General features: G+C 45.5%; 1 protein-coding gene across 5 annotated transcripts in view; it reads left to right on the forward strand.

The window, feature by feature from the left end:
- palld (palladin, cytoskeletal associated protein) overlaps positions 1 to 17593 on the forward strand; it is a 436835-nt gene that overhangs the window by 362782 nt on the left and 56460 nt on the right. For all 5 annotated transcript variants that reach the window (XM_078561258.1, XM_078561267.1, XM_078561294.1 and 2 more), the window contains one exon: positions 16003 to 16674. In XM_078561258.1, coding sequence (XP_078417384.1) covers positions 16003 to 16674 — 672 coding nt within the window. The remainder of the gene's footprint in view (positions 1 to 16002; positions 16675 to 17593) is intronic.

Here is a 17593-nt window from a genome sequence, read left to right on the forward strand (position 1 = left end):
TGAATGGCCTACTCCATGTTACTGTGATTAATGCAGCAGGCTAGAGATCTTTAGCAGTTCTGATGAAGGGGCTGTAACCCAAAATGTTAACGTGCTTTCCTATTTCGGATGCTGACCTACCTGTTCTGGGCACTTGGTTTTTAAATATCTGCCTAACGCAGGCATTGCTGAGGGAGAAGATATCATGCTGTTATTTTCATTGGCACCTATGTAGTTGGGGAGGAATGGTGAATCTGAGACTGGATAATGTGTTGGAATGTGCAACTGTCAAGAGGAAACAGGTGTATGTGTGCGCGTATTTATATACAGGCTATTATCTAAACTCATTAAAGGAAGAATCCTGCTTTTATGGGCGGTTTTACATGAACGGAGTGCCACCCACACCAGACACATGGAATTTTTGCCTTGGAGGCCCTTTCTAATATAGGTCCCTAAACTGAGAGCGTGGGTGGAATTTATGTGGGCCGCATCTGTTCGGAGTGGAGGCTTGCGACCAAAAAAAGAGGCGCCTACGGCCTGCCTGCTGGTTTGCCACCTCCGTTTCTGACCAAAGCGACTTTCACGAGGGAGGGAGGGAGGGAGGGAGGGAGGGAGGGAGGGAGGAGAGCTGGGGGAGGGTCTTGATCGAAGCATTCAAAAGAGAATTGGATTGCCATCTGAAAACAGAGAATGTGCGAGGTTCTGGGGACAAGGCAGGGGGGTGGGACTGGGCAGAATGCTCTTTCAGAGAGCCCAGTGCAGACTTGATGGGCTGAACAGCCTCCTTCTGCACTGTCATGATTCTGAGATTCTGTGATGTTAAAGGTATATATTGCTGTAATTGTTATGTCAAAGAGTTCAGGTATAAATTCAAGAGAGTGGGACCCAGGTTGCTGAAGGCATGGTCCGCAATGTGGCATTATTCAGGCTAACTCACCGCATAACAATGAAAGGATTTGGTTCAATGGGTGCTGGTTTCCCCCAGGTATCTAGACCATGCACATTTCTGATCCTGAGTGTCGACAGATTTGTTTGTAGGCCAAGTGGATTGGTCTCATCTGTGCTTATTCATTCACTCTCAGAAAATGTGCATTGTTGGCTGGGCCAGCATTTACTGCCCATCCCTAATTGCCCTTGAGGAGGTGGTGGTGAGCTGCCTTCTTGAACCGCTGCAGTCTATGTGGTGTAGGTACACCCACAGTGCTGTTAGGGAGGGAGTTACAGGATTTTGACCCAGCGACAGTGAAGGAACGGCGATATATTTCCAAGTCAGGATGGGGAGTGACTTGGAGAGGGGCTTGCAGGTGGTGGTGTTCCCATGCACCACCATGTCCCACCTCCAAATATGCCACAGAATAGTGATCAGAAAACTGGCAGGTTCTTTCCCGCCCACATCCCAATCCCTCCCCTGAACCCAGCCCCTTTTCCTTTGCAATTGACAACTCTCTCTGACCTTTATAGATTGTCAGCACAGAATTAACCGTGTATGCCAAAACAATCTCCTGAAGCGATGTGCATAGGGGTAACCAACACTCAACGTTTCCATCACATGACCTTCCAGGTCCAGTGAGCCTTCATGGATGTCAGCTGTGGCTCAGTTCATAGCACCCTCGCCTTTGAATCAGAGGGTTGTGGATTCATGTCCCACTCCCGGAAACCAAGAACTGTGATTGTACTCGAAAGAGTTGCAATCTGTGACTGTTGATAACTCGAAAGAGAGTTTCATGGTCAAACAGCCTTGTTTTGTTCCCTCAACATTTTACCCTCCACTATCTTTTAATTATCAAATTGCTTATCTGACATCCAGTACTGGCTGAGCAGAAATTTCCTCCAAATTAATTATTGGGAAGACTGAAGCCACATGTCTTCAGTCTTCACTCCATCCCTCTTCCTGGCAACTATCTGAGACTAAGCCAGTTTATTTGCAACCTTGGCGTCATATCTGACTCTGAGATGAACTTCTGCACACACATTCATTCCTCACTAAGACTGCTTATTTCCACCTCATAACATCACTGACTTTACCCCTGACTCAGCCCTTCAGCTGCTGAAACCCTCAATCATGCCTTTGTAACCTCCAGACTTGCATATTCCAATGTGCTCCTGGCTGGTCTCCCGTGTTCCACCCTCCATAAACTTGAGGTCATCCAAAACTCTGCTGCCCATGACCTAACTTCTGCCAAAGTGCCATTCGCCCATCACCCCTGTGCTCACTGATCAATACTGGCTCATGGTTAAACAATACCTCGATTTTTAAATTCTCATCCCTATTTTTCAAGTCCTTCCATGGCCTCAGCCCTCCCTATCGCCATAATCTCCTTGAGCCCCAAAGCCTCCGAGCTGTCTGCGCTCATCAAATTCTGGCTTCTTTAGCATCCACTATTCTATTTGCTCCACCACTGGTGGTGTGCTTTTGGTTGACTAGGCCCAGCCTCTAGAATTCCCTCCCTACACCTCCCCATCTCTCTAACTTGTTTTCCTCCTTTAAGATGCTCCTTAAAACCTATCTCTTTCAACAAACTTTCGGTCACCCAACCTAATATCTCCTTATGAGTCTCGGTGTCATATTTTGTTTTATAATGCTCCTGTGAAGCGTCTTGAGACGTTTTATCAGTTTAAAAGTGATAAATACAAGTTGTTATTGTTGTTGTTGTTCAATATCCAATATTTGTATAGCTACCAAACAAAAGAATTCAAAAAAAATTTTTTTTAAATCATTTTCGGTTGTAGCTAATGATTTAGCCCCTGGTTTTTCCCAAGAGACTGAGCTTCAATCCCTCATTACAATCCAGTTGGCGACCAGTAACTTTCATTGTAAAGTGAACAAAATTTGAAATTCCATTTACTTGCTAAGAGAATAAGATTCCACGGTTTTAAATGAACAGAAGAAATTTTACTGTACAAGAGTCAGTCAATACTATCTAGCTTATATTCTAACATCCCAGAATTAATGAGGTAAACATGAATTATCAGTCAAACTGTGGTCAAACACACCATAAACTGTACATTAAATGTGAGACACAACCAAAACAGATCCCGTGAATTTCTCAGCAACCCATCCAGACATCAGTGATCGCTGTGAGTCACAAAAACCCTTGAAGCACTGCTTTCCTCACAAGGAATTTCAGCTTTTCTCCTTCAAAGAACTAGTCTGATCCCCAGCCGACAGCGGCTCTACTCCACCTGAGGCCCATGGGTACAATCCTCACCCACAAGGCACACTATTCCAGAGCTCTCTCAGGTCTGGTCCCCTTGGTCTTCTTTTCCAGCTGAGCTGACCTACTTCTAAGGCCGCATCTCACTGCATTGGCCAGGCCACATTCCAATGGCTGAACACAGGCACAATCCCGACTCCTCAGCCATGTTGCTGTCAACAATTGCCAGCTTCACAGAGCCGGCAGCCTCTCTTCCGTTTAACTGAGCTGACAACTGCTCCAGAGCTTACCCGAGCCCCAACTCCCAGCTCCACAGCTGCACGGGGCTATCGACTGGCACTATTCACCCGAAGCTTCTCCCGCCGAGACAGCCAGCGACTGCCCTTTGGACTGATGCGTGTTCTATTACATCGCACAACAGGGTCAGCCCCTGTTCTGAGGCAGAGTCTAATATGTCAACCCTTGGGCCAAGATTTCCCGGTCGGTGAGCAGGGGGTGGGGTTCACTCTCGGCTCAGGGAATCCCCCCCAACCCCAACCAGCTCAGGGAGTGCATAGCGCTTCCTTGCGGATGTCACGCTGGGCGGGCCTTAATTGGCTCGCCGACGTAAAATGGTGGCTCGACCCCAATAGGGGGCGCCGATCGGAGGTGCGCCCGCTACTGAACTTTCCCCCCCACAACCGGGGGAAGATTCTGCCCTTGGTATATTCTGTAGCTTAAATGTTACAATCTTCAGTCGACCGAAGGTCACTCCCAGAGGTGTTAACTTACACTGGCTCCAAACCAAAAACACACCAAACCAATAATACAGATTTCCCCATACACTGGAGACCCCAGGGAAATCCTGGAGGGTTGGCAACCAGGGAAGTAGGGGTTAAGAGGGGGTGGAGTGGAATGGGGGATGTTTTTCCCCTCTTGATACTCCTGGTAAGAGCTTTGCATAGTGTGAGATTTTACTGTGTTGAAGGTGCTACATAAATGCAAGTTGTTGAATCAAGCTCAGGCTTGCAATGTGTCTTAAAAAGGGGGGGGGAGGAGAAAGAGAAAATGGCCCATTTTTATTTAAGAAGATATTGAATTGATTGAGAAATAGGAGTAATGATGAGTGCTTTCCCCTGCAGAGAAGGGAAATTTGATCACAGTTCTCTGGAAAGTATTTGGAAATCTGTTGTCATTATACTGCCTTGGCACTTCCTGCCTCCTTAACATGTAAATGGGGTGGTTCTGGGATGTCACATTGATAAAAAAAGAGTCCCAGTGACAGCAGCACAGGGGACACACTGCTTGTGGATCTGATGGGCCAAGTGCATTGATTCCCCAACATCTGACTGAAACCTTCGTTCAGTGTCGTATGTCCTCAGGTTCATTGTCAAAGTGGTTCCTTTCACTTTTTTCTACACGCCAGTTGAGGAGCTGTATTAAGGGTGAGGAATTAAGTTTACCAAGTCTTCCTCTATCTCTCTCTCTCTCTCTCTTTCAAATGTAGCTGGTTGTTTTTGCACTCTGCGTAGTCCTTGTTTATCTGACATGACATGTCATATCGCGCATGACTCGACCTGTGTAAATTGTGGCAGGAGTCAGTGGAGAGGAGGTTTTGCCAAATAAGATTGTTATATTTATCTGTTAAATGTTTTTGGGCATCTTCTCGCAGCCAAAGGGCTTTGCATTAAACTTCCTTCCCCTCTATTTAAATAATCAGTCACAAGAGACAAGAGTGCAGTTCAAGACCTGTGTCGGAAGCTTGTTCTAGCTCAATTAGTTCCTGTGATTTAAAAATGTTCTTCATTTTTCACAATGGAGCCAAAAAAATGGTGAGCCAGCCTTGCCGGCTCAGCTTGCTCTTATTGTTGAGCGAGAAGGTAAGGGGGTTCGAATCCCACATTTGGAGTTGAGTGCAATGATCTAGGCTGACGCAATACCCAGGACGTGCTGCACCGTCGGGGAAAAAGTCACGCTTCGATTGGGGTATTTAAACCGAGGCTCGGTCAATCTGCCTGTTGTAGATGTCAAAGAGTCGGGGACATCACCCCCTGGCCAAAAGCATCTTACATTTATCACTGAATTGTTACAGCGCAGAAGGAGGCCATTCGGCCCCATCGTGTCTATGCCAGCTCTCCAAATGATCAATTCGCCCAGCTCCACTCCCCCGCCTTCTCCCTCTAACCCTGCACAATCTTCCTTTTTGATATTAATCCAATTCCTTTTTGAAAGCCTCGATTGACCCTGCCTCCCCACACCCCCAGGCAGCGCATTCCAGATCCCAACCACTCACTGCGTGAAAAAGTTTTTCCTCGTGTCTCCAATTGCTTCTCTTGCCAATTACCTTAAATCTGTGCCCGCTGGTTCTCGATCCTTCCATCAATGGGAACATTTTCTTCCGTCTACTCTGCCCAGACACCTCATGATTTTGAACACCTCCATCAAATCTCCTCTCAGCCTTCTCCAAGGAAAACAGTCCCAACTTCTCCAATCTATCTGCATAACTGAAATTCCTCACCCCTGGAACTATTCTCGTGAATCTTTTCTGCACCCTCTCTAATGCCTTCACATCCTTCCTAAAATGTGGTGCCCAGAACAGGGCACGGTTCTCCAGCTGAGGCCAAACCAGTGTCTTATACAAGTTGAACATAACCTCCTTGCTTTTGTACTCTATGCCCCTATAATTTATAATAGCTCTATAATTTATACAGCTGCTTTTAATGGATTTAGAAAGTCCAAGGCCATTTCACAAGTAAATTTTGACACCAAGGGTCAGATTTTCACAGGGTCATGGGGTCAGTACCCACTGCAGCGCCATTTGAAAATCACGATCCTGGTAGTCATCCCAGGATCCCGACATCTTTGGGACAGTTTCGAATTTTCAAAGGGCCGGGGTGGTGGGGGGGAAGGAACAGGCAACCTGCTTGCTGCCAATTAATGGCCTCTTAATCCCTTTTAGGAGCTCGTGAACAGGCCAAGGCGTTTGGGAAGGCAGTTTTTAAATCTGATTTTGGCAAACCCAAACACTCGAGTGCGCGTTAGTGCCCGGCTGTCCGGGCGGTCGCTGCAGGGAGAAAGAAAGCTTGTTTCTTTTTGTGTTGAAATGCAACCTGAGGGGCCAGCTAGCACTGAGTCGAGCTCTGTATCCCGACTTGGCACCTATGACCACTTTGCGCAGTCTTTATCCTTTGGGTCCTTTCACGAGTTGCCTGCTCTCCTTTTAGCAAGACAGCAGCAGCCCCCAACATGGCTGCTGCCTGCCTTTGCCGCTTGTGCCCGGCAGGCGGCTCCCGCCTACTGGCAGCGCTGGCTCAGTGCCTCTGATTGGGTGCCCGAGTTTTCCTCCTGCCCAATGAGGGCGTTAGCATTCAAAAATTGTTGTCGTAAGAGCGACACAGTTGAGGCCTGTTGTCGGAACCCGGAAATCATCCGGGAATCAGGTTCCCGACCGCGCTTTGAATATCCGGCCCCAAACCACAAAAAGGAGATATGAGGAACGGGCAACCAAGTCTTGGTCACATAGATGGACTTTAATGAATGCCTTGAGAGGAAGCTGGAGGGTTTTATGGAGGGAATTCCAGAGCTCGGGCATAAACAGTTGAAGACAGGCTGGTCAATGATGGAGCAAAGGAAGTTGGGGATTCGCATGATGCCAGAATGGGAGGAGGTCTCTCGAACACTGTAGGGCTGGAGCAGGTTACAGAGATGGGAGTGGCACGTCCTCGGGGACATTGCTCGCTCAGTTAATGTATGAATTGACCATTTGTTTCGTGTCCATGGGAGGTTGCTTGCGTATAACTGTCACATAAGACCATAAGACATAGGAGCAGAAATTAGGCCATTCGGCCCATCGAGTCTGCTCCGCCATTCAATCATGGCCGATAAGTTTCTCAACCCCATTCTCCCGCCTTCTCCCCGTAACCTTTGATCCCCTTACCAATCAAGAGCCTATCTAACTCGGTCTTAAATACACTCAATGACCTGGCCTCCACAGCCTTCAGTGGCAATGAATTCCATAGATTCACCACTCTCTGGCTAAAGAAGTTTCTCCTCATCTCTGTTCTAAAAGGTCTTCCCTTTACACTGAGGCTGTGCCCTCGGGTCCTAGTCTCTCCCACTAATGGAAACATCTTCCCCACCTCCACTCTATCCAGGCCTTTCAGTATTCTGTAAGTTTCAATCAGATCCCACCTCATCCTTCTAAACTCCATCGAGTATAGACCCAGAGTCCTCAAACGTTCCTCATATGTTAAGCCTTTCATTCCTGGGATCATTTTGCCATCTGTGCTCTTCAAAAGTAATTCATTGTGTTGGCCAGCACCGCAGGGACATAAGTCTGAGCTCAATACCATTATTTCTTTTAACACTTCATTGTTTAGTGACCCACATCTCTGCTCTTTTATTAAGCAAACAAAATGTGGCTGATTTTTAAAAGGATCGCACTATTTCACTGCAGTTCTCATTATTTATTTTGGCTTCAAGGATAACAGTCCAATCCTTTCTTTTTTTGCAATAAAAGAAACTGGAGGAACAACTAGTCAACAAGGTTGCTGTAAAACAATCTTTTTTTGAAAGAAAAGGGAATTCCAGTTCCACTAAAGGAAACAAACAATTGTTTGTCTCATACACCTATCTAGCGTGTGCACAGTTGGGAGAAGTTGTTTCCATTGGCAGGAGGGTCAGTAATCAGAGGACATAGATTTAAGGTAATTGACAAATGAACCAACGGAGAGATGAGGAGAATCTTTTTTTATGCAGTGAGTTCTGTGATCTGGAATGTGCTGCCTGAAAGCAGACTTATTAGTGACTTTCAAAAAGGAAATTGGATGTGTGCTTAAAAAGGTAAGAAAAAAACGGGGCTATGGCGAAAGAGCAGGAGTGGGGGGACTTAGCTGGTGCCAGCATGGCTAAATTCCTGCCAGCCATGGTTCAGCGGGCAGCACGCTGACCTCCGAATCCTCGTCCGGTGTCACAGCATCGGGTTACTATCAGATCAGCCATGATCTTATGATAAAGGTGGAGCAGGCTCGAGGGGCCGAATGGCCCACTGCTGCTCCTTGTTCATATGCGAAGGTTCTGGGTTCAAGTCCCGCAGGAGGGATGGAGCGTAAAAGTCAAGTTTGATGCTCCGGTGCTGTACCGGGGGAGCACGACACTGTCAGAGGTGCCGTCTTTCCGATGAGGTGTTAACGTGAGGCCCCGTTTGGGTGGATGCAAAAGATCCCACAACACCATTTCAAAGAAGACCAGGGAGGTATCCCCGGTGACTTGGCAAATATTTCTCCCTTGATCAACATCACAAAAAAAAACAGATCATCTGGTCATCATCACAGTGCTGGCGAAGAGAGTTTGCAAAGTGCGTGTTATAGCCACTGCATTTCCTAGAGTACAACAGTGCATACTTTATAAGGAGTGGTTGTAAAGCGCTTTGAGATATCCAGTGATCGTGGAAAGCACTGTATAAATGTAAGTCTTTATTTATTAATTGGATAGTTCCTTTAAAAAGCCGGCACAGGCACAATGGGCCGAAGAGCCTCATTCAGTGCTGAATGGTTCTGATTTAGGAGATATGTTTAGTTGACATGAGGGGTGGGCTAAATGGTAGTGTTGAGGTTCTACAAGCAGCCGAGTCACACAGAACGGTTATGGCTCATGTCCGGTTCCCAATCCCTGTTCATTTTAGCTAACTGCTATCCAGTGGCTATAGTCATGCATGTACAGGATGGAAGCTGGCTGTGATATGCTCATGTAGTCGAATAGCTTGCAGATTGATGTCAGCCACCCTTGAATATGGAGTGCCCATAGGACCGGCTCCCAATGAGACATCTATAGTAGGAAGGAGGGGTTTCACCACTGGGAAGAGAAAGGAAAACTGCAAGCAAGGAGTTATTAAATTGGAAAGTACCTTGTAACATTCTCACATAACTCTGCCCTATTTAAAAAAGTTAGCTTCTTCCGAGTGTTGTAGACTTTGGACCCACCCAGGAAATATTTTTGACGGACAGCACATGTAAGAACTTACTTATCACAGGGAAACATGTAATCTGGTGTCACAGCATCAGCTATAATGTTGCATCCATGCCCCCAAGTCATTAGTCACTGTAATACAGGAAATGTGTCAGTTAATTAGTTCCCTCATGAGCTCTCACAAACAGCAACATGATAATATTAGTTGGGACTTCCCTGCCCTTGTGTGAAATAGTGCCTTGGGATCTTTAATGCGCACCTGTGAGGACAGATGAGGCTTTGGTTTAAAAGCCTTGTCCACAGCAGCACTCCCTCAGCGCTGCACTGGAGTGTTGGCCCTGGTCTTGTGCTCAAGTCTCCGAAGCGGGACTTGAGCCCCTGACTTGGAGCTGAGAGTGCGGCCCACTAAGCCACAGCTGGCGCATTAGCTTTCATCATACCAGACCACACGCCTACAATGAGCTGAGTGGCCCCTTTCAGATGTTGTGGCTTTTTATCATTTCTACACTGCTAATTTTTTTTGCATTCCTCCTCCAACTGAGTTTTATACTATTCAAGGCTTTAGAAAGCCCGAGATTTCCCTGCTGACCCTGAGGGTCAAGTCTCGTGACTCTGCTCCGCAAAACTGAAATGTCTTCTCTGTATCTCGATGACCCGTATTGGACTCAGGGTACTCCAGATGCAACCTGTCCCCAGCGCCATCCCCTGTGAGCGTGGCAGTGCCCTCTGCATTTGTACCCTATTCTCGATGGACATATCGTAGGAAATCTGTCCCTGGTCCAAAAATGTGTCGTGGTTAGTTAGCGTTTTCGGAGAACAGTGGGAAAATCTAAGCTGGCGCCATCGAGGTTTTACGAAGAGCAGACCAACTGTTCAGATGGAATCCATCTATAAGTGCACCTACTCAAGAGTTCTACCGTCATCGTTTAAAATTCCCCAATTTATCGTCTCGCTGAAGAATTACTCTGTGATTATTGGAAATCTCTATTCAGACGCGCTCCAGTTTTCCATCTGTTGGAATAAGGCACAGCTAGCTGAGGGGTTGGCCTGTATGAAGTTGATGCCAAAGAATGTTTTGTTTTGCGACGGAAAATGCGGGAAAACGAGCAGAAATCCTGCAAATTCCAGGTTTCGGGAGTGTCGCCTGAATTGCTAGTTCGAGCTTCGCGGTAAATCCTGACCCGGGTGGGTTACCAGTGTGCTACATTCTGGCAGGCGTTTGGTTTGTTTTGTTTTTAAAAAGCCTCCTTTAGAAACATCGGACCAGGGGTAGGCCATTCAGCCCATCGAGCCTGCTCCGCCATTCAGTACAATCATGGCTGATCATCCGGCTTCAATGCCTTTTTTCCCCCACCACTATCCCCATATCCCTGTAGGTCATTGGTATTTAGAAATCTGTCAATCTCTGCTTTAAGCTCACTCAATGACTTGAGTTTCCACAGCCCTCTGGGGTAGAGAATTCCAAAGATTCACAAATCCTCTGAGTCAAACAAAATTCTCCTCATCTCGGTCCTAAGGCGGCTTCCCCCTTATTTTGAAATTGTGACCCCTGGTTCTAAACTCCCCAACCAGGGGAATCACCTTACCTGCATCTACCCTGTCTATTCCTTAAAATGAACCACGGGACACAACTTAAAATTACGGGTCTCCCTTTTAAGACAGGGATGAGGAGAAATTTTTGCTCTCAAAGTTTGTTGGGGGAAATGATGGGGTGTCGTGATAATGCCATTGAACTGGTTATACTAGAAACATCCAGGCTAATGCTCTGGGGGGGTGGGAACATGGGTTCAAATCCCACCATGGCATCTGGTGAAATTTGAATTCAATTAATAATTTTTAAAAATCTGGAAATGGAACCTGGTCTCAGTAATGGCGACCGTGATTGTTGTTTAAAAAAAAAAAATCATCTGGTTCACTAATGTCCTTTAGGGATGGAAATCTGCTGGTCTGGCCTACATGTGACCCCAGACCCCAGACCCACTGCTAATGTGGTTGACTCTTAATTACCCTAGGCCACTCAATTCCAGTGCACTTTGGGATGGGCAACAAAGGCTGACCTTGCCATGAAGGAATAAATAAAAAGAAAAGTCTGTGGAATTCTCTTCCCCAAGAGAGCAGCGGGAGCTGAGCCGTTGAATCTATTCAAGGCTGAGTTAGACAGATTTTTGATAGACAAGCAAGTCAAGGGTTATGGGGGGGCAGACAGGAAGTTGGAGTTGAGACCACAATCAGATCAACCATGATCTTATCGATTGGCGGAGAAGGCTTGAGGGGCCGAATGGCCTACTCCTGCTCCTAATTCTCGTGTTAACCAGAGGGCACGGATTTAAGATAATTGAGAAAATGATCCAGTGGGGAGATGAGAATTTTTTTTTTTTTTTTAACATAGCACGCTGCCTGAAAGGGTGGTGGGAGCAGATTCAATAATAACTTTCCAAAGGGAAATTGGATAGTTGAAAAGGAAAGAAAAATGTAGGGTTATGTTAAAAAAAAAACAGGGGAGAGTGGGACTAATTGTGTAGCTCTTTCAGAAAGCAAGCATGGTGAAACAAATGGACCCCTCCTGCGCTGTTTGTGATCCCCTCCTGCTATGTTGCGACAGTTTGGTTGCTACCTGCAAGCTAAAGTTGGGGATTCATCAGCGCCGTGTCTCATCGGTGCTCTGTCTGAACAGGCAACCTGCAGTTTTGAAATCTTAAACCCTCTTTGGCGTAAGGAGGATATAGGTTGCCTGATGGATCCCAGCTGGTGCTTGACAACAGGAAGATCAGACCGTCGGCGATAACTTGTAATTACAGTGCACGCTGTCACTGTGGTTAGAAAAGATGTATGAGCAGGAAGGGCTTTTCTAACCCAATTGAGATGCCGGCTGGCAAAGTTAATCAGCACGGCAGCTAGTCAGTAATTTTACTGCTATCTTCTGAAATTGTTTCCTAGTAAATAGTCTGCTCTAGCTAGTACAATGCAGCAACAGCTCCGACTATCAAATTTCATTTCAGTTGACTGGCAGCCAGACAAAGATTCCAATTGAGTCCCATGTTCTTGCCACAATTTATTGTCTTATGAAGTGGTCTAAAATGTGCTGGACAAATCTAACTTCTCTCCTCTTATCCTCGCTGGAAACTTAAAATACCAAAAATAACTCAACCGTGAGTTTATCCATTGGCCAGAATGTACAATCACTCCATTTCTTGCATAGAATAGAATAGGGGCAAGAGCGGGCCATTCACCCCCTCGGGCCTGCTCCGTCATTCACTTAGCTCAGGGCTGGTCTGTACCTCAATTCCAGTTTTCCGCTTTCGCTCTAGCCTAACAACAAAAAGACTAACCATCTCCATCTTGAAAGCTCCAATTGTCCCAGCACATTCGCAGCCAGGTTTCTACTACCCTTTGTACGAGGAGGTTCTTCCTAATTGTCTCCCTAAATAGCCCAGCTCTAAATTTAAGACAGCTTTGTTGACCTTGATTTTCTCCCTGCCTGAATCCTTTTATACTAGTATATAGAGGAGACGGTAATGTCGTGGTAATGTTGCTGGACTCGTAATCCAGACGCCCAGGCTAATGGTCTGGTGACATGGGTTCAAATCCCATCATGGCAGCTGGTGGAATTTAAATTCAGTTAATAAAAAATTTGGAATTACAAAACTTGTCTCAGTAATGGTGACCATGACAACTATCATTGGTTATTGTTAAAAACCCATCATCTGGTTCACTGATGCCCTTAGGGAAGGAAATCTGCCATCCTTACCTGGTCAGGCCTACCTGTGACTCTTAACTGCCCTCTGAGTGGCTGAACAAGACACACAGGTCAAGGGCAAGGGCAATTAGGGATGGGCAACAAATGCTGGCCTTGCCAGTGACACCCACATCCCATGAAAGAATAAACACCTCAATCAGATTGCTTCTCAATCTGCTATACTCAATTTCCCATCTGCTTAAGTATTTTACTGTAGCTTTGTCTTCTCTGCCTCTTACCATTCAGCACCATTTTATTTTCTACATTGTTCTCTAGCATCTTAGCTGTTAATGTTGGAATTGTGTTGCAATAGACACCATAGTTTAAATTGGTGATGGAGAGCAGCTGTCCCCAATTGGGGAAGTATTAGGGCTTCATTACAAGAGTATAAAAAGGTGCTCACACTGGATGCTAGGGTGATTTGGAAAAGTCTGTGTTTTCAATCTGTAGGCTTGGGAATAAACCTATGTAAGGTACAGGCTGGCTTTAGACTCATTCTTTCTTCAACATATGATAATTGGAATTAACATTAGATGTCTGCCCGTGTCTTCTATTTTTGCTGCACCTGCATTTCCTAACTTTGTTTCAACTTTCCAATGTTTTTCTTTCCATGATTTAACCACATGGCTCCTTGTGATTAAAGTTACCTAGGCAATGGTTTTCTTTCCCATGTGTGGATTCAGCACATTGTTGTCACTGTATTAGTCTTGAGCCACTTGTGACTGGCTACTTGTGGGTATGGTAGTATAGTGTTTATGTTGCTGGACTGGTAAACTGGAGGTTGAGACTAATAATTTGAGACATGGGTTCAAATTCTAGCATAGCAGTTTGTGAATTAAATTCAGTTAACTAAATAAATTTGGAGTAAAAATGCTAGTATCACTAATGGTGACTGGAAACTAAGTTTCTGTAAAAACCCATCTGGTTCACAAATGTCCTTTAGGGAAGGAAATCTGCCATCCTTACTTGGTCTGGCCTACATGTGACTCCAGACCCACAGCAATGTGATTGACTCTTTAAAAAATACCCTCTGAACAAGGGCAATTAGGGATAGCCAATAAATGCTGGCCTAGCCAGTGATGCTCACATGCCATGAACAAATAAAGAAAACTAGCCTAGCAAGGCAGAAAAACAGCTCACCACCTTCCTGGGGCAATTGGGGATGGGAAGTGAATGCTGGCCTTTTCATTGTGTGAACCAATTAAAAAGGAGTTGGAAATCCAGTTATGGATAATTATAAATCTGAAAAAATGAGTAAGAGTACATGAGCTCAATATTAATTTGCATAGGTATGATCCATATTTTAAACTTTTTGCATGTTGGTGAAATTAGCAAGACAAAAAGCAGTGCGTGAATGTGTTTTTTGGTGATTTACTTGGTTAATGATTGTTAGTAGATGTTAAGTAAATGTACGCTTCCCTGTGTTGTGTGTGTGCGAGGTGTTTTCAACTAATATTAGTGCACGTGGCCAAAATAGTGCCACTGTAGCTGGTCAGCAAGTTCTATTGGGCAATGACTACTGTAGAACTGAACTTCTGAAAACATTTTTTTGAAAATGGTGGTGAAATGCCAAAGTTTATTGGCAATCCTTTTTAATTCTTTATAGAGTTCTTAGAAAAAGATGGGATAGCCTATGAGACTTTTAGTTAATTCTCAATGCCTCCAGAATGTAGTTTCTTTCGTTGCAAACAGTGATGGTTGGGGAAAGACCCTCTGTTTCATCCAGCCTGTTCGATACAACTACAATGCTTTGTATATTACGATAAATTGCTCACATCATGTGATGCTCTGGGCGCTATGAAGAGATACAAACCCAGGCTAATGAATGGGAAAGCAATTATGGACCTACCCCCAGCCACTGCCCACTTTCCCCCACCCCACCCACACCAATCAAAATCAGTCCAGGAGATCATTCCGGCTCTGATAACTCTGCACAGCACCTACCGACTGTATAAAGTGAACTCTACCCCAATCAGAAATTCGTCCATCTCTCTCTCTCCTGAAGGAATTCAGTAAATCTGTGTCCACTGCTTGATCTGGCACCCTGTTGCACAGATAGTCATGCTATTAACTTTGTACACTACTAAATCAGACAATTATGTTCAAGTTGGGTATGACGGTGGCCTCTTTATTCAAAAATAATGGCCTGGATATCAACACTAGCTTTGAAATTAGCAATTTTATACAGCAAAATATTTTCAACTGTAGAAAATACCCATTTTCTGAAGAGGTTAGTACTTTTTGTTGAATTATTTCTTTTCTCAGTTGTTTTTTTTTCTCTCTTGGCAACACTGTCTTAGCTCCAATCAGAGTATTGTGAGAATTGAACCTGACTCCGACAGTTGAGATCATTGTCTAGACGTGGAAAAAGTCAAACTGTGGCTCAGTGGCAGCTCTTGAACCCACAACCTTCTGACTCAGACAACAATGGAGACAATGAGCTCCACTCTAAGAGCTAGGTTTATTTCGCACAACATGTTGACTCAGCAGAGAAGCCCCACTGCAGAGACCGGAGCGCACAATCCAGGAGGGAAAGCTACACTGTCAGAGGTGCCATCTTCTAGTGGGAATGTTAAACCGAGGTCCGGTTTACTCTGTCGGCTAACAGATCCCACAGTGATACGTGGATCCCAAGCCAGGTGGTGAAATAAGAAGCTGGACCCAAATCCTTTTGTAAATAGTTTGTTCATTTACACAATGCAGCATTACATGCATCTGACGCCTATGTGTCCCAGCAGTCTCTCTTTATAAGTGCTTAATTACACAATGCCCTTCCCCTATGTATCTTAATAATACAATTAACGTAACAATACACCACAAGTTTGATGAAGCATTGAGAGCTGGAATTTATCAATGGAACATTTATCCCTTGGTCCACAGATTATCTGATTATTGTTATATTTACGTTTGTGGGGTCATGCTGTGTGTAACTTTGTTACATAACAAACATAACCACGTTTCAAAAGTACTTAATTGACAGTAAAGCACTGTGGGATGTCCTGAGGTTGTGAAAGGTGCTAAATAAATGCAAGTTCTTTAATTGCTATTTTGTAGGACATTGCTGAAGAAATCCAACTGCTGCATTTGCTGCCGCAACAGTCATGAAACACTCCGATATTGGTGTGGATATCTCTGTATCGAGGGATATGATCATTGTGATTTTAATGTTTGTCTCTTCTGTTTCAGTGACCCGTTGAGACTGCAGCAGCTACAGAATCAAATTCTGCTGGAGCAGCAAGGAGAAAGCAGCGGGCCAAACCAGCAGGCGTTACATCTCCCGCAGTGTTCGCCATCCTCGAACCAGCTATCCCCTGCCCCAATGAGCGTGCTGAACCCCCACACTCCCTCAGCCATGCAGCAAACGACAACTTTCAATTACGCTCGGCCCAAGCAGTTCATTGCCGCTCAAAGCCTTCCGTCTTCTGCCGGCTACCAGTCTCCTTCTTCTGGCTCTTCAGGTTCTAACCTGTCCTCCCCGCTCTCCCCCCCCACGTCGCACAAACCCTTCAACCGAGTCGCCTCGCCTCCCTTTCCGCAGCCTTACCTAAGCGGCAGCGAGCAGCGGCACCTCTCCTCCCCTTTGACTCTGAGCCCTTCCTCGTCTTCCCCTCCTCTCCCCCCTCCACCACCAGCCCTCTGTGCCCCTGCTTTCTTCGATCAAGATCCTTTCCCTCTGCCTCCTCCACCCCCGCCTCTCCTCCCTTCCCCAGCCCAGCCGCCCTACCTCTCCCCCTCGGCTCTCCGAGCCTCTCCTCACTCCACCCAATCACCCAGTGCTTTCCTCAGCTCCATGTTGCCATCACAGTCCATTGTGTCACCTGTCAACGCTCTGGGCCTTCCAAAAGGAGCCATCCCAATGTAAGTAAGCCTTGAGGCGCTCTATTGGCAACCTACAGTGTGTCTTGTCAGTCTGTCGTCTTAACATTTCAGCAGGTAATAGGTTAGGAGCTTTATTGCAACTTATTGAAGCCTGAAAGCATTGTTAAACATGTTGAAAATTCCTTTTCTAAAATATAGCCTGGCCAACCTTTTCTTCTTATTCATTCATGGGACGTGGGCTTTGCTAGCTGGGGCAGCATTTATTGCCCACCCCCAGTTGCAGTATTCGGTACCTTATGAACTAACTGCAATCTTAACATGGAGCAGAAATACTGCTTCTAATGTTGCCAGGCCTAGTAGAACTGTATTGGATATTACAGCCATTGCAATGCATTTTCAACTGTTGGTGTATTCTGATGTTCTTTTCAAAGTATCATGGAATCATGCCGCACAGAATGCAGACATTCAGCCCATCTATCAGATTAGCTCCACTTCCCTGCTATTTCCCCATAGCCCTGCAAACGTTTTTCCCTTCAACCATTGATGTAAAGATAAATTCAACATCCAAAACTCCTAGGCCAATGGGTTTAACTGAACATTAATAAATAAATAAATCGAGATTTGGGCTTCTATAATTTTTTTTCGCTAATTGAAAAGATGTCTTTTGAAAACTGGCTCGTAGTGTATCCTTTGGATCCAGCTTGGGAGTATCTTTGGGACTGCAGTGTTTACAGGTTTGGGTGAGCCTCATTTAATCCAAAGTTTTGCTGCGACTTCAACTCTGTGTGGAATTTTAGGGTATAATTTTCCTTTTACCCATCTACCACCTTTGGCTTGCCAAGGTAATGGATGTCCACCATTGTGCATCCCTGAACTGACAGAAGTTCCGTGAAGGTGTAGACTTCGTCCCTGGACCCTGAATACCGTTGTCCGAGAGATTTACAGCAGAGTTGGTTAG

Source organism: Cetorhinus maximus, chromosome 2, assembly GCF_964194155.1.
Source record: "Cetorhinus maximus chromosome 2, sCetMax3.hap1.1, whole genome shotgun sequence".
NCBI classification, from domain to species: Eukaryota; Metazoa; Chordata; class Chondrichthyes; order Lamniformes; family Cetorhinidae; genus Cetorhinus; species Cetorhinus maximus.